Source organism: Callithrix jacchus, chromosome 13, assembly GCF_049354715.1.
Source record: "Callithrix jacchus isolate 240 chromosome 13, calJac240_pri, whole genome shotgun sequence".
In the NCBI taxonomy this organism is placed as follows: Eukaryota; Metazoa; Chordata; class Mammalia; order Primates; family Cebidae; genus Callithrix; species Callithrix jacchus.
In genome coordinates this window covers 42,470,010-42,493,340 of record NC_133514.1, presented here as the reverse complement: position 1 = coordinate 42,493,340, position 23,331 = coordinate 42,470,010, and the positions used below count along the sequence as shown (strand labels likewise).

General features: G+C 49.8%; 2 protein-coding genes across 51 annotated transcripts in view; one reads left to right on the top strand and one right to left on the bottom strand.

The window, feature by feature from the left end:
• Positions 1 to 413: 413 nt before the first annotated feature.
• The window catches only part of LOC118151030 (uncharacterized), a 28,436-nt gene continuing 5,518 nt past the window's right edge, over positions 414 to 23,331 (bottom strand). The window contains exons 3-11 of the mRNA XM_078346871.1: positions 13,604 to 13,665; positions 13,035 to 13,308; positions 5,941 to 6,010; positions 5,478 to 5,777; positions 3,475 to 3,564; positions 3,241 to 3,334; positions 1,772 to 1,981; positions 1,283 to 1,374; positions 414 to 809 (exon numbers count right to left, since the gene is read on the bottom strand). Of these exons, the coding sequence (XP_078202997.1) occupies positions 1,979 to 1,981; positions 3,241 to 3,334; positions 3,475 to 3,564; positions 5,478 to 5,777; positions 5,941 to 6,010; positions 13,035 to 13,308; positions 13,604 to 13,665 (893 nt within the window). The 3' untranslated portion in view covers positions 414 to 809; positions 1,283 to 1,374; positions 1,772 to 1,978. The remainder of the gene's footprint in view (positions 810 to 1,282; positions 1,375 to 1,771; positions 1,982 to 3,240; positions 3,335 to 3,474; positions 3,565 to 5,477; positions 5,778 to 5,940; positions 6,011 to 13,034; positions 13,309 to 13,603; positions 13,666 to 23,331) is intronic.
• Positions 7,584 to 23,331, top strand: part of LOC128929377 (glycerol-3-phosphate acyltransferase 4-like) — a 32,641-nt gene continuing 16,893 nt past the window's right edge. For 21 of the 50 annotated variants that reach the window (XM_078347574.1, XM_078347584.1, XM_078347554.1 and 18 more), the window contains exons 1-2: positions 11,273 to 11,630; positions 22,902 to 22,997. In XM_078347574.1, the coding sequence (XP_078203700.1) occupies positions 11,531 to 11,630; positions 22,902 to 22,997 (196 nt within the window). In that variant the 5' untranslated portion in view covers positions 11,273 to 11,530. Of the gene's footprint in view, positions 7,877 to 8,134; positions 8,832 to 9,149; positions 9,386 to 11,272; positions 11,631 to 11,742; positions 11,884 to 13,179; positions 13,647 to 22,901; positions 22,998 to 23,331 lie in introns of those variants that run through there. The other 29 variants (XM_078347595.1, XM_078347572.1, XM_078347593.1 and 26 more) reach the window with 8 other exon arrangements.

Below are 23,331 nucleotides of genomic sequence, written 5' to 3'. Positions count from 1 at the left end.
CTAAGGGCTCCTGGGTGCAGGGGAGGGGCAGTGGGAGGAGGAGGCTGAAGCACAGTCCCTCCCTCAGCTCCAGCCCCGGGTCCCTCCACCCCACTGGGTCTACCAGATCCTACTTCAGCAGCTCACCCTGTCAGAGACAGGCCTGGCTCCATTTTCTCTTCTGTCCCCTGGGACACCGGTGTCACCTTGTGCTCCTTGTCCCCTTAGAGATCTAGGCCTGAGCCCACCCGTTTCATAGCCTTGGAAAGTCTGAAATTCTCCCAGGAATTCAGGTGGTTTCCTAAGGATTATTTCAGAATCTCCTCTGTTCTCGTCATTTCCCCACACCCTACACGTTTTCTACTTTCATCAACCCGGGATAGAGCTTTGAAATTCACAAAACTAAAAAGTGTAATGAAAATACAAATGACAAATGACTATTTTTTTTTTAATTAGGACCATAATTTTAACCACAGAAACACAAACACTTTGACAAATTATGTTCAAAACAAGAATGAAGCCTTTACTTATTGTCTTTAGAGCTTTTGTATGTTGCTCTGATCCAGTTCTTCTTACTCTGCCCCAAATACAGTCCTCACTGTCCTGGGTTTTGGAACATGTGCACACCCACCATAAGCCAGGAGTGGCTTGAGATGATCCGAGGTCCAGCTCCTATGAGTGGAGAGCGGGTCTGGGCACCCCATGCTTGGCTCCAGTCCAGCGTTCAGCAGCCTCTTCTGATCTCACTCATGTCTGTTTGCTTCACACCGTGTCCTGTCCTTCACCTCCTGCCCGCTCCAGGCCCCTGGGGCCTGATGTCTGGCCTGTACCTGATAGGAAAGATGATTTGAGCCCTGGAGGAAGGGTTGTCATTATACTATTAGACATCTTTTGGGCAGCAGAAACTCAGGATTAGAGACTGTTTAATCACTATGTGATAAATTTACATAATACTTGAAAAGTGGCCTTGAAAATCATGTGTATCTTTGTCATGCGTTCTATATAGCCTCAACAGGAGTGAGACCATCTGAGTTTATTTGGGTCTGTTCTCATGAATGTGCACTTCAAGGGTGTATCTTCCATCTACAGTCTCTTCCTTTATGATATTGTCACTGGGGAGTCGTGACAGTCCCTGACACTCCCTAATGTGGTCAACTGGGTTACCTGGCAAGAGACCCCAGGGATGCCTGCTAGGATCATTGAGAAGCACGGGGGTCCTCATGCTTCATTTGCAGGGACCCTAAGCCTGAGAAGTGGGTCTCGCCTTGACTACGTGATTGGGCTTGGGCACACAAGGAATCACCTGCCATCAGGCCACTGCCAGCTCAGTAGGTGCGCTCTGTGTGACGAACAGGGACCGGAGAGCAGAGGCAACGGGTCTCATTAATTCCACATCTAGGGAAGAGGTTTGTTTCAGGTTCCATTCCTCCTCAAACCTGATGCTCTCCTTTCCAGATAAACAAGGGGAGCGCATAGGTGTGGGGGTTCCCAGGCTCTGGTGGACTGTGTCTGCGTCTCCATCCATGCGCCTCTCTTTCCTCCTCCACTCTGTGGGCTCAGCTCTCAACTGTTGTTCATCCAATCGCCCATCCACCTGCCTGCTGCAACAAGGACGAGGCTTCCCAGAGCCAGCCTCGTGCTCCTGCTCCTTCGAGAAAAATGTGCTTCAAGGCCCTATATTGACACCCCCACCACCATACACACTTCAGACACAGTGGCGCCCACAACAGACCCCTGGGGGCTTCTGTGGGACACCACACATACTTCAGAAGAACTGGGCCTCTCATCTCACCTGGGCCGACCTGGGAGCCTTCTTGTGCCTTCCTGCCTTTGTCATTCATCTTTTACTACAGACAATTGCCGTTCCTCCTGGTTCATGTAGGACCATCCTTCCTGCGTTCCGCAGGCTCCTGATGCTCAGGAAGCATCTCCCGGGTCCTGGGAATCTTTCTGGGCTCTGGTGTGGACTGGAATCGCAGCTTTGGTCTCCCCCACATTTCTACTGCAGGGAAGCAACGGAAGGAGGAAGAATTCGTTAGAAAATGAGCGAATTTCTCTTTGGAAGAACAGCTTCCCCTCTCCACCATAGTCTCTGATCACTCCTTAAGCATTTAAAACGAACAAATACACCTACACAGACATTTCCTAGTATGAAGCTTAACTTCCTGGGAATATCTCTCGTGTTGCATACACATGAAATTCATGCACCTCAGCTGCACAGCCTTATCACAGTCAATGGCTGAGTGCCTCAGGAGAGGCCTTGAGGTACATTTCATAGTGTGTGTGTGCGTGTGTGTGTTTATATTTACAACTTTTATTACTTTTTCTCCCAAAAATACATATAAATGAAAACCTGCTCTTCAAATGCAGGGAGGCCTTTGCCGAACGTTATCATATGAAAATCAGTATCAACCCTGTAGTCCCAGCTACTCAGGAGGCTGAGGCAGGAGAATTGCCTGAACCCAGGAGGCGGAGGTTGTGGTGAGCCGAGATCGCGCCATTGCACCCCAGCCTGGGTAACAAGAGCAAAACCCCATCTCAAAAAAAAAAAAAGAAAAGAAAAAGAAAAGAAAATTATAATATATATATATATGTGTATATATATATATATATATATAAAATTTAGGCCAGGTGCGGTGGCTCACACCTGTAATCCCAACACTTTGAGAGGCTGATGCGGGTGGATCACGAGGTCAGGAGTTCAAGGCCACCCTGGCCAAGATGGTGAAACCTCGTCTCTACTCAAAATTTCTAAAAAAATAAATTAAGATTTAACTAACGCTTGCTGGTCCTACTTCTCACCTCTAATGCCTGCTGGCAAGAGGTTGCTCACTGCCAAGAAACCACTACCAGGTCTCCCCAAATCTTAAACTTCTTTTAATTAGTCATACTAGAAATAGGTCATTAAAAATATAACTGAAACCCCTAAGACAAAATACTAAAACACTAAAGTAGAGCGATTATCTGTGTAAAACTGCCCCTCCCTGGGCAGATTCTCAGATGCCCTGGAAACACTCCTTGCCAGCCCCTCCCTCTCCCATTGCGGGTCTACCTGAACACCCTCAGCATCCTCTCCAGCCACACTCACCACTCACTCTGCCCAGGGCATCTCCTATCACAGTCCCACAGAGCACCCCCAGTGAGAGTGTAGGTGGGGTCCACGCTTAAAAGTCTTTATGTGAAGGGTCCAGGAGCCTCCTAGCCCTGACCGGTCTAACGTAGGAAGTCTTGCCTCAAGAACCTGCCAGAAAAAGCTCTTACCATGGTATAATAGCCATCACTGGCCAAGATGATCACATCGATCGGCGAGGTGTGATTAGCCACACAGATGCCACCGTTTCTCGGTCTGTCTTCCCTGGGTTTAAAAGGTATGCAAAACAACCAAAATTAGTGTGAACACTTCAAAGCTCAGAAGCAACCTCCTGTTGGCCAAGCATAGGTGGGTGGTGTCCCGCCAGCGCCACCTCCCTTCGTATGGGTACAAGGCACGCTCACCTGTCGTGGTAGGTGATGATGGCTGTCAGTGCTCGCACACAGATCCGGTGACACATTGAGTGAACATGTTTACTCACGAACTCCTTAAACCTGCAACAACAGGACGAGGATTCTGGCTGTTATTTTACATACAGTAAGACAGAAAGAGTTGCTGACGTGAACAGCTCAGCAGTCCTTTAGGATGGCAAAGTGCTTTTACAGACATAAGCACATACAGGAAAGCCTGTGATGCAAGAGCACCTTTATGTTCACACATGAGCCAAGAAAGAGGAAACAGGGACACTCACTTACATGCACCCAAGTCAGCTGGTGGAGAATTCACAGCCTAGAATCCGGCATCCGGAGACCACAGGCGGGTAGAACTCCGTTCCCCATGTCAACACCCAGGGGCAGGCCCAAGACCAGAGGCCAACCTCCGCACCAGCCCGGGCAGAGGAAAGGTTTCCAAGCCCCAGAACTTCCCGAAGGGAGGAAAATATTCTTCATAAACAGACAAAGCCTCCCGACATTTCAGACCATTTTACAAACAGTATCGTCTCACCACTTTATCCACACAGTCAAATGCTCAAAACTAAACAAGCTATAAAATCTGCTAACATCTGAGTTTCAGACTCTAAATGTTTGTGGCTTCTCCCTTTTGTCTTGAAAATGGGAAGAATGTGAGGGCTGAAGGGCAAAAAGAACACAGTCATAGATCAAAATCAAAAAAGTAAAGACTTAACTGCTGATGCCACTGTTATCACTGTGTGATTATTGTTCTTATTTTGAGACACATTCTCGCTCTGTCACCCAGGCTGGAGTGCAGTGGTGCAATCTCAGCTCACTGCAACCTCTGACTCCCAGGTTGAAGGATTCTCCTGCCTCCACCTCCCAAGTAGCTGAGATTACAGGCACCTGCCACCACGCCCAGCTAATTTTCATATTTTTAGTAGAGATGGGGTTTCACCATGCTGGCCAGGCTGGTCTCGAATGTCTGACCTCAAGTGATCGGCCCGCCTTGGCCTCCCAAAGTGCTAGGATAACAGGCGTGACCCACCATGCCCGGCCACCAGTGGGTTATTTAATCCATCTGAGATTCCACGAATTTGGCTGCATCCAAAGAAGTGGCCTGGCCTTCGATATGTGAGCATCATTCCCAGAAGGAACTGCCCTTTAGGCGTGGACTCCCATTCTCTACTCACCTTCCATTCGGCAAGTATCCCACCACAGTTGTGCCCACCACCAGAAGGCTAATCCCTGTGAAAGCCAGAGCTATCCTGTAAGTACAGAGCCGAAGGTGTGAACATCAAAGTGGGCATCACAAAAACCACCCCCAAGACCTGATCACCTGGGACCTGGACCAGAGTTCACCTAGAAATGCGAGCAGGCCTATCAGAACCAGAGATCCTTTCAATTCCAGCTGACAGTGCGCTGTGGGTCTGGCTCTCGGCTGCCAGCATCTCCTGAGGCCTCAGGCAACTGGAAGGCTGGAAAATCCCTAAGCTGGCGGTTCTGCTGCAGGGCTGCTCCCTGCTGCCCTCCCCTTCCCTTTGGCTAGAAACCCCGGTGGAAGCACAGCTTTCCTCTGAAGCAAGAGAAGGTGAAGCCTGAAGGTACCAGCACCTGATGAGACACACTCAGAACAGCACACGGTACAGAGAAGCTGAGAGACCAATACTGAAGCTTGCCTCTGTACCCGAGAGGCAAGCTTCAGGAATGAATGAGCCATGCCCAGGGAGGAGTGGCCAGAAAGCACACGATGTTCCTCTCTGTGTGTTTGCTATCATCTAGACAAGCAAGCTGTCTCTAAGAAATCCAACTATTTCTATCTGATTTGCAGAGCATCCAAGGGTCTCTGAAAGAGAATGACTGGTGTACCCCTCCAAGGAGTCATGTGGCCTGGCCAGTGACAGTCATCCCCTCCTCCTTTCTAAAACAGGAACACAAGCAGAGCAGGCAGGTGGCCGTGCACCAGGATGGGGGGGGGCAGCAGCAAGCCCCGCTTCCCACAGGCCCTGTCTCACCAGAGCGGCAGCAGGAAGCAGTAGCGAATCAGCACTCCTAACCCCCACAGGACCGTGAGCCGAAGGCTGATGGAATGCAAGTTATAATTGGTTCTGCTCAGCAGGTTCCAGGATTCCCGTTCCTCTGCTGAGAATCTTTTTGTCACCTCATCATCCATAATGGTCTCCATTCGTTTCCGGCAAAAGTAGAAAATGTCAGAGAGCTCCAACTCCGGAGTGTTGTCCAGAGCCTTACTACTGCCACTCGACGAATCTTCTTGATCTCTTCTTCTAGTGAAGTGGGATCCTTTGCAATGATTCCTGCAAAAGAATGTGTCCCTGTCAAGCAGCAGGCTGGGGGAGAGCACGTGAGACGCACTCAGAGCACACATCCCGCACTGACACAGGGAAGGGCCTGTGTGGCACCAGAAGCACTGGGGAGCACTGTTCAAATGGACCTCTCAGGACAAGGACAACGTCTTACCGTTGGTGTAGGGCTTGTAAAGCTGGTGGTTCTTCTCCTTGTCTCCTCGCTCCATTCTCGAGGTAGCCCACTGGGAGGGTCAGGAAGCAAGATACAGGAGTGAGAATGAGACCTGTTTTCAATCAGTGAACACGTCCATCTCTGTTCTGTGAAATGCTCAGTCCCAGTCACCTGAGACCGAAGCCACGAAGCACACAGTCTAGAAGGAAACTCAAACCACCTCTCCCCAGAACGGCCCCTTCCTTGATAACTGGGACCAACAGTTAAGTCACCTATAGCAAAACGCAAGAACTCAAGAAGCTGGGGTGAGCTCCTCAGGCCCAGTTCCTCACTGCCTACATCTCTCTGCCTCCACGTTGTAGGGAACTCACTTGCTGACAGCACAGACCTCACAATTCCTCCCGCACTGCCCCACAGCAGCTACGCAAACCGGCAAACGCAGGCCTCCTGTAACTACTGTCTGCCACCAAATTACTCTAAGAAAGCAGCAATTTTGCTTGCGAGCAGACAAAGAACTTAAGTTATACATATGTTTGGAGGGTCCAGTGACAGGAGTAACATTTTAATGGGAGAATCCCATGACTTTACATTGAAAGGCCTATGAGTGGCCTAACACAGTGAGCAGGGAGTGCATAAATAAGAGGGTGGGTAGTCAGGGGCTGTGAAAGCTGAAAGTGCATGGATGTGAGGGTGGGTACCCAGGGGCTAAGGGGAGCAGAAAGTGCACGGACGGGAGGGTGGGTAATCAGGGACTGTGGAAGCAGGCAGGGCATGGATGTAAGGGTGCCTAGTAAGAAGCTGTGGAATAACGGAGTGCATAAATGGGAGGGTGGGTAGTCAGGGGAGGTAGGAGAAGAAAGTGCATAAACGGGAGTGTGGGTAGTCAGGGGCTGTGGGAGAAGGGAGTGCAGCATGGATGTGAGGGTGGGTAGTCAGGGGCTGTGGGAGCAGGAAGTACATGGATGGGAGGATGGGTAGTCAGGGGCAGTGGGGCACAGAAAGTGCATGGATGAAAGGCTCTCATGCTGCTCTGATGGTGTTCAGGGGCTGAGAAGGCACAGAGAATGCATGGATGGGAAGGTGGGTAGTCAGGGGCTCTGGGAGCAGGAAGTACATGGATGGGAGGATGGGTAGTCAGGAACAGTGGGGCACAGAAAGTGCATGGATGAAGGGCTCTCATGCTGCTCTGATGGTGGTGTTCAGGGGCTGAGAGACACAGAGAATGCATGGATGGGAAGGTGGGTAGTCAGGGACTGTGGGAGCAGGGAGTGCATGGATGGGCAGCTCTCGTACTGCTCTGAGGGTGGGTAGTAAGGGGCTGTGGGAGGAGGAAGTGCAGGGATGGGAGAATGGGAAATCAGAAGCTGTTCGAGTAGGGAGTCCATGGATATGACAGTGGGTAGTCCAGGGATGTGGGAGGAGAAAGTGCATGGATGTGAGGGTGGGTAGTCAGAGGTTGTGGGAGCAGGGAGAGCATGTATGTGAGGGTGGGTAGTCAGGGGCTCTGGAAATAGAAAACGCATGGATGTCACGGTGGGTACTCAGGGGCGGTGGGAGCAGGGAGCGCATGGATGTGAGCGTGGGTAGTCAGGGGCTGTGGGAGTAGGGAGTGTATAAATGGGAAAGTGGGTGGTCGGGTCTGTGGGAGCAGGGAGTGCATAAATGAAATGATGGGTAGTCAGAGATGTGGGAGCAGGGAGTGCATGGATGTGAGGGTGGGTAATCAGGAACTGTGGGAGCAGATAGTGCATGGACAGGAGGGTGGGGAGTTGTGGGGTGTAACAGCAGGGATTGCATAGATGGGCAGCTCTGATGCTGCTCTGAGGGTGGGCAGTCGGGGCTGTGGGATAAGAAAGCTCATGAATGAGAGGGTGAATAGTCAGAGGCTGCGGGAACAGGAAGTGCATGGATGGGCAGCTTCCATGCTGCTCTCAGGGTAAGTAGTCAGGGGCTGTGGGAGCAGGGAGTGCATGGATGGGAGGGTGGGTAGTCAGGGGCTGTGAAAGCAGGAAGTGCATGGATCAGAAAGTGGGTAGTCAGGGGCTGTGGGAGCAGGGAATGCATGGATGTGAGGGCAGTAGTCATGGGCTGTGGGAGAAGAGAATGCAAGGATGGGCAGCTCTCATGCTGCTCTGAGGGTGGGTAGTGAGGGGTTGTGGGAAGAGGGAGTGCATGGATGTGAGGGTGGGTAGTCAGAAGCTGTGAGAGCAGGGAGTGTATGGATCGAAGGGTGGGTAGTCCGGAGCTGTGGAAGTAGGAAGTGAATGGATGGGAGAATGAGTAGTCAGGGTCTCTGGAAGCAGGGACTGCATAATTGGGAGGGTGGGTAGTCAGAAGCTGTAGAAGAAGGGAGTCCATGGGTTTGAGGGTGGGTAGTCAGTGGCTATAAGAGCAAGGAGTGGATGGATGAAGCAGTGGAGAGTCAGGGGATGTGGGAGGAGGGAGTGCATGGATGAGAGGGTCGGTAGTCAGGGGCTGTGGATCCAGGAAGTGCATGGGTATGAGGGTGGGTAGTCAGGGGCTATAAGAGCAGGGAGTGCATGGATGTGAGGGTGGGTAGTCAGGGTCTGTGGGAACACGGAGTGCATGGATGGGAGTGTGGGTATTCAGGGGCTGTGGAGGCAAGAAGTGCATGGGTGTCAGGGTGGGTAATCAGTTACAATGGGAGAAGAAAGTGCATGGATGAAAGCGTGGGTAGTTAGGGGCTATGGGAGCAGGAAGTGCATAAATGGGAGGATGGGTAGTAAGGGGCTGTGGGGCACAGAAAGCTCATGATGGAGGGCTCTCATGCGGCTCTGAGGGTGGTAGTCAGGGGCTGTGAGGCACAGGGAATGCATGGATGTGAAGGTGGGTAGTCAGGCTGCGGGAGCAGGGAGTGAATGGATATGACGGTAAGTAGTCAGGGGCTATGGGAGCACAAAGTGCATGGATGTGAGGGTGGGTAGTTGGGCTGTGGGAGCACGGAGTGCATGGATGTGAGGGTGGGTAGTCAGGGGCTGTGGGAGCAGGGAGTGCATGGATGTGAGGGTGGGTAGTCAGGGGCTGTGGGAGCAGGGAGTGCATGGATGTAAGGGTGGGTAGTCAGGGGCTGTGGGAGCAGGGAGGGCATGGATGTGAGGGTGGGTAGTCAGGGGCTGTGGGAGCAGGGAGTGCATGGATGTAAGGGTGGGTAGTCAGGGGCTGTGGGAGCAGGGAGTGCATGGATGTAAGGGTGGGTAGTCAGGGGCTGTGGGAGCAGGGAGTGCATGGATGTGAGGGTGGGTAGTCAGGAGCTCTGAAAGAGGGGAGTGCATGGATGTGAGGGTGGGTAGTAAGCGGCTGTGGGAGCAGAAAGGGGTAAGTAGTCGGGGTGGGTAAGTAGTCAGGGGCTGTGGAAGCACATAGTGCATGGATGTGAGGGTGGGTAGTCAGGGGCTGTGGGAGCAAGGAGCGCATGTATGTCAGGGTAAGTAGTCAAGGGCTGTGGGAGCAGTAAGTGCATGGATATGAGGAGGGGTAGTCAGGGGCTGTGAGAGCAGAAAGTGCATGGATGTCAGGGTGAGTAGTCAGGGGCTGTGGGAGCAGGAAGTGCATGGATGTGAGGGTGGGTAGTCAGGAACAGTGGGGCACAGAAAGCGCATGGATGAAAAGCTCTCATGCTGCTCTGAGGGTGGTAGTCAGGGGCTGAGAGGCACAGGGAATGCATGGATGGGAAGGTGGGCAGTCAGGGGTTGTGGGAGCAGAGAGTGCATAAACGGGCAGATCTCATACTGCTCTGGGGGTGGGTAGTCAGAAGATGTGGGAGTAGAAAATGCACGGATGGGAGAATGGGTAGGCGTGGGCTGTAAGAGTAGGGATTGCATGGATGGGCAGCTCTGATGCTGCTCTCAGGATGGGTAGTCAGGGGCTGTGAACACATGAAGTGCATGGATGGGAGGGTGGTGAGTTAGGGGCAATGAATGCACGGAGTGCATGGATGGGAGGGTGGTTAGTCAGGGGCTGTGGAAGCAGGGAGTACAGAAATGGTAGGCTGGGTAGTTAGGGTCTGTTCGTGCAGGCAGTGCATGGACGGGAGGGTAGATAGGAGCTGTGAAAGCAGGAAGAGCATGGATGTGGGGTTGGGTAGTCAGGGGCTGTGAGAACTCTGAGTGTATGGATTGGACGGTAGGTACTCAGGGGCTGTGGAAGCAAGGAAGTGCATGGGTGTGAACCTGGGTAGTGAGATGCTATGGGAGCAGGGAGTGCATAGAGGGGAGGGTGGGTAGTCAGGGGCTGTGGGAGCAGAAAGTGCATGGATGGGAGGATGGGTAGTCAGGGGCTGTGCGACACAGAATGCTCATGGATACAGGGCTCTCATGCTGCTCTCAGGGTGGTAGTCAGGGGCTGTGAGGCACAGGAAATGCGCGGATGGGAAGGTGGGTAGTCAGGGGATGTGGGACCAGGTAGTGAATGAATGTGAAGGTGGGTAGTCAGGAAATATGGGGGCAGGGAGTACATGGATGTGAGGGTGGGTAGTCAGGGGCTGCGGGAGCAGGGAGTGCATGAATGGGCAGGTGTCATGCTGCTCTGAGGGTGGGTAGTCAGAAGCTGTGGGAGCAAGGAGTGTATAGATATGACCATGGGTAGGCAGGGGCTGTGAGAGAAGAGAGTGCATAGATGGGAGGGTGGGTAGTCATAGGCTGTGGGAGCAGAGAGTGTATGGATGTGAGGGTGGGTAGTCAGGGACTGTGGGAGCAGAAAGTGCATGCATGTGAGGGTGTGTATTCAGGCACCGTGGGAGCAGGGAGTGCATAGATGGGAGGTCGGGTAGTCAGGGGCTGTGGGAGCAGGAAGCGCATGTATGTGAAGGAGAACAGTCAGGTGCTGTGGGAGCAGAGAGAGCATGGATGGGAGGGTGGGTAGTCCTGGGCTGCAAGAGAAAAGATTGCATGGATAGGCAGCGCTGATGCTGTTCTGAGAATAGGTAGTCAGGGGCTGTGGGATAAGGGAGCGCATGGATGGGAGGGTGGGTCATCAGGGGCTGTGGGGAAAAAAAAGTGCATGTATGGGAGGGTGGGTAGTCAGAGGCAGTGGGAGCAGGGAGTGAATGGATGGGAGGGTGGGTAGTCAGGAAATGTGGGAGCAGGTAGTGCATGGATGTGAGGGTGGGGACTCATGCTGTGGGAGAAGGGAGTGTGTGGATGGGAGATACAGTAGTCAGGGGCTGTGGGAACAGGGAGTGCATGGATGGACAGCTCTCATGCTGCTCTGAGGGTCAGTAGTCAGCAGCTGAAAGAGGAGGGTGCATGGATGCGAGGGTGCCTATTCAGAGGCTGTGGAAGCAGAAAGTGCATGGATGTAAGGGTGGGTAGTCAGAAGCTGTGGGAGCAGTGGGTGCAGAGATGTGAGGCTTCGTAGTCAGGGGCTGTGGAAACAGGGAGTGCACGGATGTGAGGGTGAGTAGTTAGGGGCTGTGAAAGCAGGGAGTGCATGGATGGGAGGGTGGTAAGTCAGGGAATGTGGGAGCAGGGTGTGCAGACATGGTAGGGTGGGTAGTTAGGTACTGTGGCAGTAGGCAGTGCATGGACGGGTGGGTGGGTAGTCAGGAGCTGTGAAAGCAGGAAGAGCATGGATGTGGGGTTGGGTAGTCAGGGGCTGTGGGAGCAGGGAGTCCATGAATATGAGGTTGGGCAGTCAGAAGCTATGGGAGCACGGAGTGCATAGATTCGAGGGTAGGTACTCAGGGGCTGTGGGAGCAGGGAGTGCAAGGGTGTGAGGGTGGGTAGTGAGGTGCTATGGGAGCAGGGAGTGCATGAATAAGACAGTGGGTAGTCAGAGGCTGTGGGAGCAGAAAGTGCATGGATGGGAAGATGGGTAGTCAGGGGCTGTGGGGCACAGAAAGCTCACGGATAAAGGTCTCTCATGCTGCTCTGAGGCTGTTAGTCAGGGGCTGTGAGGCACAGGGAATGATGGATGGATGAGAAGGTGGGTAGTCAGGGGATCTGGGAGCAGGGAGTCCATGGATGGGAGGATGGGTAGTCATGGGCTATGGGAGCAGGGAATGCATGGATGAGCAGCTCTCATACTGCTCTGAGGGTGGGTAGTCAGGGGCTCTAAGAGGAGGGAGTATATAGATGCCAGGATGGCTATTCAGGCAGGGGCTGTGAAAGCAGGGAGTGCATGGATGGGAGGGTGGGTAGTCAGGGGCTGTGGGAGCAGGGAGTGAGTGCATGGATGGGAGGGTGGGTAGTCAGGGGCTGTGGGAGCAGGGAGTGCATGGATGGGAGGGTGGGTAGTCAGGGGCTGTGGGAGCAGGGAGTGCATGGACGGGAAGGAGGGTAGTCAGGGGCTGTGGGAGCAGGGAGTGCATGGATGGGCAGCTCTCATGCTGCTCTGAGGGTGGGTAGTCAGGGGCTGTGGGAGCAGGGAATGCTTGGATGTGACTGTGGGTAGTCAGGGGCAGTGGGAGAAGGGAGTGCATAGATGGGAGGGTGGGTAGTCACTGGCTGTGGGAGAAGGGAGTGCATACATGGGAGGGTGGGTAGTCACTGGCTGTGGGAGCAGGGAGTGCATGGATGGGAGGGTGGGTAGTCAGGGGCTCTGGGAGCAGGGAGTGCATGGATGGGAGAGTGGGTAGTCAGGAGCTATGGGAGCAATGGGTGCATAGATGTGAGCAGGGGTAGTCAGGGGCTGTGGGAGGACCAAGTGCAGGGAAGGGAGGGTGGGTAGTCAGGGGCTGTGGGAGCAGGGAGTGCATGGATGTGAGGGTGCTTAGTCAGGGGCTGTGGGAGCAGGGAGGGCAGAAATGGTAGGGTGGGTGGTTAGAGGCTGTGGGAGCAGGCAGTGCATGGTCGGGAGGGTGGGTAGTCAGGAGCTGTGCAAGCAGGAAGAGCGTGGATGTGACCAGGGTAGTCCGGACGGGCGCGGACCCTTCCACCGCCGGCGGGGAGCACCCGCTCCACCCGCCGGGGATCCGTGCGGCGCCGTGATGTTCTCCCCTGACGCCGGCGCATCGTCGCCGGACCGTCCCGGACCGCAGGCCGCGCACAGCCGCCCGAGCCCGGCACTCGCGCCCCGATCAAGGCCCCACGGCGGCCGGTGACCTTGAGGGAAAAGCTCAGCTTCCTACTACTCACCGACCGCAAGGCTCGGCGACTCCAAACTCCTCTGCAACCGCTTCCTCCAGCACCTGCCGCCGCCGCCGGCCCAGGCTGGGTCAGGACTTGCGCGCGCCCGCCGTTGTCTACGCCGCCCAACGTGACCCCGCCCCCACCGTCCCGCACGCTGCCGCCGGGCGCGCGAGCCGCCAGGGCGGGGACCTAGGGAGAGGCGAGTGCCGCGGGGCCCAGTCCGCGGGTGGGCGCGCCCGGGACGCGCGGAGTCGCTCTCTGGCGGGCGAGGGGCGGCTGCCTGGGGAGGGGCGGGGCGGGGCGGGAGAGACCGAGCCCTGGTCGCCCCTCGGCTGCCGCGTCCCTCTCCGGTAAGGGGAGCCCTTCCCCGCCTCAGGGCGGGAGACCGGCCCCCTCCCGGGCCAGAGGTTCGCACGTGTGTTCCGGAGAAGGTGAAGTCAGCCCGGCACCGCGGGAGGAGGCTAGATCACTAAATCACCTGGTCCTCTTGGGGCTGCTGTCGGTGAGCGGCGACATTCTGCCCGTAGAGGACTCGGCTCGGCCTGGCACGCTCAAGATCTGTTAGCTGCCGGTACCATCACCACCGTTACCACGACCGCCGTCACACCAGCAGCATCCGTCAGTCTCGCCTGCTTTGCTTGTCAAGCAGAGGGCTTACGGCGTGAGTGTAGTCCGCCTTCGCCCTCCCTCGCAGCTGCAACTTTCCAACTTGTACCTCCACGTGGACCTGCTGTCTCTACTCAGGTCTAGCTGGTGCCTGCTGGAGTTTGCACGTGTGTTTCTTTTACCGCATTTCTTTTGACTTCAGACGCCTAACCCAAGCTTATTATCTCCCCTAAAATTGGACCTCCTTAAAATATATATTACCTTTCTTTTTTTTTTTTTTTCTGAGAAGAGTTTTCGCTGTTGTTACCCAGGCTGGAGTGCAATGGCAGGATCTCGGCTCATCGCAACCTCCGCTTTTTGGGTTCAAGCAATTCTCCTGCCTCAGCCTCCAGAGTAGCTGGGACTACAGGTGCGCACCACCATGCCCAGCTAATTTTTTGTATTTTTAGTAGAGCCGGGGTTTCACCGTGTTGACCAGGTGAAACCTTGATCTCTTGACCTCGTGATCCACCGGCCTCCGCCTCCCAAAGTGCTGGGATTACAGGCTTGAGCCACCGCACCTGGCCCGACTTCCTGTTCTTTTTTTTTAATTATTTATTGCATTTTAGGTTTTGGGGTACATGAGCAGAGCATGCAAGACAGTTGCGTAGGTACACACATGGCAGTGTGTTTTGCTTCCTTTCTCCCCTTCACCCACATTTGGCGTTTCTCCCCAGGTTATCCCTCCCCACCTCCCCCTCCTACTGGCCCTCCCCTTTTCCCCCCAATAGACCCCAGTGTTTAGTACTCCCCTCCCTGTGTCCATGTGTTCTCATTTTTCATCACCCGCCTATGAGTGAGAATATGCGGTGTTTCATTTTCTGTTCTTGTGTCAGTTTGCTGAGGATGATGTTCTCCAGATTCATCCATGTCCCTACAAACGACACAAACTCATCATTTCTGATTGCTGCATAATATTCCATGGTGTATATGTGCCACATTTTTTCAATCCAGTCTATTATCAATGGGCATTTGGGTTGATTCCAGGTCTTTGCTATTATAAACAGTGCTGCAATGAACATTCGTGTACATGTGTCCTTATAGTAGAACGATTTATAGTCTTTTGGATACATACCCAGTAATGGGATTGCTGGGTCAAATGGAATTTCTATTTCTAAGGCCTTGAGGAATCGCCACACTGTCTTCCACAATGGTTGAACTAATTTACACTCCCACCAACAGTGTAAAAGTGTTCCTTTTTCTCCACATCCTCTCCAGCATCTGTTGTCTCCAGATTTTTTAATGATCGCCATTCTAACTGGCGTGAGATGGTATCTCAATGTGGTTTTGATTTGCATCTCTCTGATGACCAGTGACGATGAGCATTTTTTCATATGATTGTTGGCCTCATATATGTCTTCTTTCGTAAAGTGTCTGTTCATATCCTTTGCCCACTTTTGAATGGGCTTGTTTGTTTTTTTCCTGTAAATCCATTTGAGTTCTTTGTAAATTCTGGATATCAGCCCTTTGTCAGATGGGTAAACTGCAAAAATTTTTTCCCATTCTGTTGGTTGCCGATTCACTCTAGTGACTGTTTCTTTTGCCGTGCAGAAGCTGTGGAGTTTCATTAGGTCCCATTTGTCTATTTTGGCTTTTGTTGCTAATGCTTTTGGTTTTTGTTCATGAAGTCCTTGCCTACTCCTATGTCCTGGATAGTTTTGCCTAGATTTCCTTCTAGGGATTTTATCGTGCCAGGTCTTGTGTTTAAGTCTTTAATCCATCTGGAGTTAATTTTAGTGTAAGATGTCGGGAAGGGGTCCAGTTTCTGCTTTCTGCACATGGCTAGCCAGTTTTCCCAACACCATTTATTAAACAGGGAATCCTTTCCCCATTGCTTGTTTTTGTCAGGTTTATCAAAGATTGTATAGTTGTAGATATGTTGTGTTGCCTCCGGTGCCTCTGTTTTGTTCCATTGGTCTATATCTCTGTTTTGGTACCAGTACCATGCTGTTTTGATTGCTGTAGCCTTGTAGTATAGTTTTAAATCCGGTAGTGTGATGCCCCCCACTGTGTTTTTTTTGCTTAGAATTGACTTGGCTATGTGGGCTCTCTTTTGGTTCCATATGAAGTTCATGGTGGTTTTTTCCAGTTCTGTGAAGAAAGTCAATGGTAGCTTGATGGGGATAGCATTGATTCTGTAAATTACTTTGGGCAGTATAGCCATTTTCACGATATTAATTCTTCCTAACCATGAACATGGAATGTTTCTCCATCTGTTTGTGTCCTCTCTGATTTCGTTGAGCAGTGGTTTGTAGTTCTCCTTGAAGAGGTCCCTTATGTTCCTTGTGAATTGTATTCCAAGGTATTTTATTCTTTTTGTAGCAATTGTGAATGGCAGTTCGTTCTTGATTTGGCTTTCTTTAAGTCTGTTCTTGGTGTAGACGAATGCTTGTGATTTTTGCACATTGATTTTATATCCTGAGACTTTGCTGAAGTTGCTTATCAGTTTCAGGAGTTTTTGGGCTGAGGCGATGGGGTATTCTAGGTATATTATCATATCGTCTGCAAATAGAGACAATTTGGCTTCCACCTTTCCTATTTGAGTACCCTTTATTTCTTTTTCTTGCCTGATTGCTCTGGCTAGAACTTCCAGTACTATATTGAATAGGAGTGGTGAAAGAGGGCATCCTTGTCTAGTGCCAGATTTCAAAGGGAATGCTTCCAGTTTTTGCCCATTCAGTATGATATTGGCTGTTGGTTTGTCATAAATAGCTTTTATTACTTTGAGATACGTTCCATCGATACCGAGTTTATTGAGGGTTTTTAGCATAAAGGGCTGTTGAATTTTTTCAAATGCCTTCTCTGCGTCAATTGAGATAATCATGTGGTTTTTGTTTTTGGTTCTGTTTATGTGGTGAATTACGTTGATAGACTTGCGTATGTTGAACCAGCCTTGCATCCCCAGGATGAATCCTACTTGATCATGATGAATAAGTTTTTTGATTTGCTGTTGCAATCGGCTTGCCAATATTTTATTGAAGATTTTTGCATCTATGTTCATCATGGATATTGGCCTGAAGTTTTCTTTTCTTGTTGGGTCTCTGCCGGGTTTTGGTATCAGGATGATGTTGGTCTCGTAAAATGATTTGGGAAGGATTCCCTCTTTTTGGATTGTTTGGAATAGTTTTAGAAGGAATGGTACCAGCTCCTCTTTGTGTGTCTGGTAGAATTCGGCTGTGAACCCGTCTGGACCTGGGCTTTTTTTGTGTGGTAGGCTCTTAATTGCTGCCTCGACTTCTGACCTTGTTATTAGTCTATTCATAGTTTCAGCTTCCTCCTGGTTTAGGCTTGGGAGGACACAGGAGTCCAGGAATTTGTCCATTTCTTCCAGGTTTACTAGTTTATGCGCATAGAGTTGTTTGTAATATTCTCTGATGATGGTTTGAATTTCTGTGGAATCTGTGGTGATTTCCCCTTTATCATTTTTTATTGCATCTATTTGGTTGTTCTCTCTTTTCTTTTTAATCAATCTGGCTAGTGGTCTGTCTATTTTGTTGATCTTTTCAAAAAAGCAGCTCTTGGATTTATTGATTTTTTGAAGGGTTTTTCGTGTCTCAATCTCCTTCAGTTCAGCTCTGATCTTAGTTATTTCTTGTCTTCTGCTGGGTTTTGAGTTTTTTTGATCTTGCTCCTCTAGCTCTTTCAATTTTGACGATAGGGTGTCAATTTTGGATCTCTCCATTCTCCTCATATGGGCACTTATTGCTATATACTTTCCTCTAAAGACTGTTTTAAATGTGTCCCAGAGATTCTGGCATGTTGTGTCTTCATTCTCATTGGTTTTGAAGAACTTCTTTATTTCTGTCTTCATTTCGTTGTTTACCCAGTCAACATTCAAGAGCCAGTTGTTCAGTTTCCATGAAGCTGTGTGGTTCTGGGTCGGTTTCTGAATTCTGAGTTCTAACTTGATTGCACTATGGTCTGAGAGGCTGTTTGTTATGATTTCAGTTGTTTTGCATTTGCTGAGCAGTGCTTTACTTCCAATTATGTGGTCAATTTTAGAGTAGGTGTGATGTGGTGCTGAGAAGAATGTGTATTCTGTGGATTTGGGGTGGAGAGTTCTGTAAATGTCTATCAGGTTTGCTTGCTCCAGGTCTGAGTTCAAGCCCTGGATATCCTTGTTGATTTTCTGTCCGGTTGATCTGTCTAATATTGACAGTGGAGTGTTAAGTCTCCCACTATTATTGTGTGGGAGTCTAAGTCTCTTTGTAAGTCATTAAGAATTTGCCTTATGTATCTGGGTGCTCCTGCATTGGGTCCATATATGTTCAGGATCGTTAGCTCTTCTTGTTGTATCGATCCTTTTACCATTATGTAATGGCCTTCTTTGTCTCTTTTGATCTTTGTTGCTTTAAAGTCTATTTTATCAGAGATGAGAATTGCAACTCCTGCTTTTTTTTGCTCTCCATTTGCTTGGTAAATGTTCCTCCATCCCTTTATTTTGAGCCTTTGTGTATCCTTGCATGTAATATGGGTTTCCTGGATACAGCACACTGATGGGTTTTGGATTTTTATCCAATTTGCCAGTCTGTGTCTTTTGATTGGTGCATTTAGTCCATATACATTTAGGGTTAATATTGTTATGTGTGAATTTGATACTGCCATTTTGATGCTAAGTGGCTGTTTTGCCCATTGGTTGTTGTAGATTCTTCATGATGTTGATGCTCTTTAGTATTTAGTGTGATTTTGGAATGGCTGGTACTGGTTGTTCCTTTCTATGTGTAGTGCCTCTTTTAGGAGCTCTTGTAAAGCAGGCCTGGTGGTGACAAAATCTCTGTGTACTTGCTTGTTCGCAAAGGATTTTATTTTTCCTTCACTTGTGAAGCTCAGTTTGGCTGGATATGAAATTCTGGGTTGAAACTTCTTTAAGAATGTTGAATGTTGGCCCCCACTGTCTTCTGGCTTGTAGTGTTTCTGCTGAGAGATCTGCTGTGAGTCTGATGGGCTTCCCTTTGTGGGTGACCCGACCTTTCTCTCTGGCTGCCCTTAGTATTTTCTCCTTTATTTCAACCTTGTTGAATCTGATGATTATGTGCCTTGGGGTTGCTCTTCTTGCGGAATATCTTTGTGGTGTTCTCTGTATTTCCTGCATTTGAGTGTTGGCCTGTCTTGCCAGGTGGGGAAAATTTTCCTGGGTGATGTCCTGAAGAGTATTTTCCAGCTTGGATTCATTCTCTTCGTCCCCTTCTGGTACACCTATCAAACGTAGGTTAGGTCTTTTCACATAGTCCCACATTTCTTGGAGACTTTGTTCATTCCTTGTTGCGTTTTTTTCTCTAATCTTGGTTTCTCGTTTTATTTCATTAAGTTGGTCTTCGACTTCAGATATTCTTTCTTCTGCTTGGTCAATTCGGCTATTGAAACTTGTGCATGCTTCGCGAAGTTCTCGTATTGTGTTTTTCAGCTCGTTTAATTCATTCATATTCCTCTCTAAGTTATCCATTCTTGTTATCATTTCCTCAAATCTTTTTTCATATCTTTTTTCAAGTTCCTTAGTTTCTTTGCATTGATTTAATACATGTTCTTTTAGCTCACAAAAGTTTCTCATTATCCACCTTCTGAAGTCTAATTCCGTCATTTCATCACAGTCATTCTCCGTCCAGCTTTGTTCCCTTGCTGGTGAGGAGTTTTGGTCCTTTCTAGGAGGCGAGGTGTTCTGGTTTCGGGTGTTTTCCTCCTTTTTGCACTGGTTTCTTCCCATCTTTGTGAATTTATCCACTTGTCGTCTTCGTAGTTTCTGACTTTTCGATTGGGTCTCTGAGTGAACACCCAGATTGTTGATGATGAAGTATTTCTGTTACTTGGTTTTCCTTCTACCAGTCTAGCCCCTTCGCTATACGACTGCTGAGGTCCACTCCAGGCCCTGCTTGTCTGGGGTGCACCTATAGCAGCTGCGGAACAGTGAGGGATGCTACCAGTTTCTTTTTCTGCTATCTTTGTCCCAGGATGATGCCTGCCAAATGTCAGTCTTTTGGATATAGAGGGGTCAGGGAGCTGCTTGAGGAGACAGTCTGTACTTTATAGGAGCTCAATTGCTGAGCTGTGAGCTCTGTTCATTCAGGGCTGTTAGGCTGCTATGTTTGATTCTGCTGCAATAGAGCTCATTTAAAAAACCCTTTTTTTTCTCAAATGCTCTGTCTTGGGGGGTTCAGGCTTTATTTTTGGATGTCCGTTGAGGTGTCCTGCCCAGCTAGGAGGCAGTCTAGTCACTGTTTGCCTGCCGAGGCTCCGCCCTGCTGTTGTGTGGTTCGCCCTGTTGCTGCAGGCTCTGCTTTTCTGCTGTGGTCTCCGCCACGGGCTACGCCCTGCGGTGGAGTCTCTCTGTTGTAGCGGGTTGCCTCGGCAATGGCAGGCTGCGTCAGCAGTGGGCGTGTATCTCAGTAGGGGCGGGTTGCCTCGGCAACGGCTGGCTGCGTCAGCAGTGGGTGTGTATCTCAGTAGGGGCGGGTTGCCTCGGTAATGGTGGACGCCCCTCCCCCACAGAGCGTCTCAGGGACCGTCTGCACGGGCAGTGTTTGGAATTGCGGTTTTGTCCATCCCACTGGGCTACCCCACACGCTCTGTCCCTGCAATCCCCTGGGCTGGCCCACTATCCAACTCCCGTTCAGTCTCAAGTCCAGCCCTCTCAAGTCTCAGGTTGCCGGTTCAACAGGGCACCCGGACAAGCGCGCCCTGTGGGAAGTGCTGGGTAGGGCTGGCCCCCGCCACCCCGGCTGCTGGCTTCGCCAGGCAGTATCTCTGCCTGGCGTCCCGCGTCTCCTTTATACTTGGGAATTTCCCCGTTCTGTGGGCAACAAAGATCAGTCTGGAAATGCAGCTCTGACTCACCTCTCCACGGATTCAACGAGAGCTTCAATCCTGGGTTGTTCTCACAGCGCCATCTTGAGTCCTCCCCTCTGTTCTTAAAAGACAGTTTGTGGCCAGGCGCAGTGGCTCTGGCCTCTAAGCCCAACACTTTGAGAGGCTAAGGCGGACAGATCATGAGGCCAGGAGTTGGAGAGCAGCCTGGCCAATATGGTGAAACCTCGCCTCTACTAAAAATGCTCAAGTTAGCCGGGCATGGTGGCATGTGCCTGTAGTCCCAGCTACTCGGGAGGCTGAGGCAGAAGAATCTCTTGAACCCGGGAGGCAGACGTTGAAGTGAGCCGAGATGGCAGCACTGCACTCCAGCCTGGGCGACAGGATGAGATTCCGTCTAAAACAAAACCAAGGGCCGGGCGCAGTGGCTCTGGTGCCCACGCTGTGATCCCAGCACTTTGGGAGGCCGAGGCGGGTGGATCACGAGGTCAAGAGATCGAGACCATCCTGGTTAACAAGGTGAAACTCTGTCTCTACTAAAAATACAAAAAATTAGCTGGGCATGGTGGCGCGTGCCTGTAATCCCAGCTACTCAGGAGGCTGAGGCGGGAGAATTGCCTGAACCCGGGAGGCAGAGGTTGCAGTGAGCCGAGATCGCACCATTGCACTCCAGCCTGGGTAACAAGAGGGAAACTACATCTCAAAAAAAAAATTAAGGCCTCACATAACCTCAAGAAGAAGATCCTCCGCTTTCAGTCTGGCTCTTTGAAACTGATGACGACGGTTTGAGTGATGTCATTGGTGTAGAAAGTATCATTTTTTTTTTTCCTAGTTGCCAAAATAAAAAAGGTGGTGTTTTGATTTTTGTCTAATACTCTCATGGGATGCTTTTCTTTTAAGATTAAAACCAAGATAAATTATTGTCTCATCTACATCACCTATGGACGCTAGTGTCTTTAAGGGAAGGTAAAGAATGTTTTGTTAGTTAGAAGTAAATGTTGACGTTTTAATGGTGGTGATAGTGAGTTTTGTGGTACCAGCTGTTTTGTATTGTAACCTTTCTGAGCATCCGGCAAGGTACAGGTTTTCATGTTCAGGTTTTGTTGGGATGAGACCTTTTGATCCCAAGGTCAGGTGGATGGGATTTTTGGATTTGTATTTGCTCCTTGAGTCTCGGGGCAGTGTCTCCACGCGGGGTTTCCTGTTGAGGGGCATCACATGCAATAGTGTGAAGTAGGTACAAGGGGCAGTCATTGTATTCTATAGTATTTTGTAGTCTCCATTTCTCAGCTGTATCCTCATTCGGTTTTCTTCTCAGAAGTGTTCTTATTACTGGACTCATGACTTGGAGGCCGGACCTTAAATCCAGAGATGGCAACCTGGATAGGGACTTAAAAGGATCCACAAAAACTTGTGACACACTTGGTGCCTGGGCCCTGTTCCCAATAACCCCTTCTAGGGCCGTTTATTTAACATTTTGGTGCCTTCTTTCCCCTCCCTAATGTGTAGACGATCCGACCTTTTATTCCTTGGAGGATTTGCTTTGGGGATAAAATTTTGGTCCTCAGGCACAGAGACATTCACTTTTAATGAAAGAACCCTTGGGCATGACTCCAATCCCAGAATTGCTCACTGAGCGCTATGCCACCTAAGCATTGACCTGAACATATTAGTGCACTCCAGTCCAGATTGGACCACTGATTTTTCGTGGAAGGGCTGTTTTTAAAAAAAAAAAATATATATCTGTGTGTGTGATAATTTCACAAAAATATAGTGTGTGAAATTGCTTTTTGTATACCAATCTATGCATGTTTTGTGCATGAGTAGTACTTGTGTTGCTATTCCTGTTGATGTTAAATTACTGTATAATATAAACAGTATGTGCTTTTCTATATCAGCGTGTAAATTTAATATAACACATATGCAGTAATAAACGTTTTACTGAAAAAAAAAAAGAGGTTAGTTGCTGTGTTATTTGGGTAGGTACTCGTGCCTGGCATATCTTCATTGTAAATTGTAGCCTTTAACATTTTAAAGTAGACAATTTTTATTTGTCTGTTATCGTGTTGCTGTTCTGCAAGTTTTTTGAAACTAAATTCTACCTTGCGTCATATCAGAATCTCTTGTTTCTGTTCTCTGGAAATACGTTTACTCATCTCTATTTTCAGCCTTTCTGAATCACATTGTTTCAGGTATGCTTCTTCTATATGGCACCAAATTGATTTTTGTGTTGTGAGCCAGTACAATTTTTTTTTTTTTTTTTTTGACACAAGGTCTATTTCTGTCACCCAGGCTGGAGTACAGTGGCCCAGTCTTGGCTCACTGCAGCCTTGACCTCCCCAGCTCAAGGGATCCTCCTGCCTAAGCTTCCAAAGTAGCTGGGACTACACGTGCACACCGCCGCACTCAGCTAATGTTTTTAATTTTTAGCAGAGACAAAGTCTCCCTGTGTTGCCCAGGCTGGTTTCCACCTCCTAAACTCAAGCAAGCCTGCTGCCTCAGCCTCCCAGAGCGCTGGGATTACAGGTATGAGCCACTGCACCTGGCCTGGAAATTCTTTTTCTTTTAGTGGGGAAACACAAATTCATTGTATTTATTAATATAGCCAACATGTTTCATCTCAACTTTGCCATCTTTTTAGTCATTATTGGTGTATTTTGTTCTATTTACTTTTTTTTTTTTTTACTGTGTTTCCTTTTTATGTCTTTTTAGTGTTATGTGTTTAAGGTTTTTATGTGTTTTGTTTTTCTTTTTTAATGTTTTAAATTGTTAGGGAAGAGTGGAGTTTTGAAGGTTTGTGTTTTTGTTCTACTAGGTTCTCCTGTACTAATATCGTTCTAAAAATTTATTTCTCTTTTTC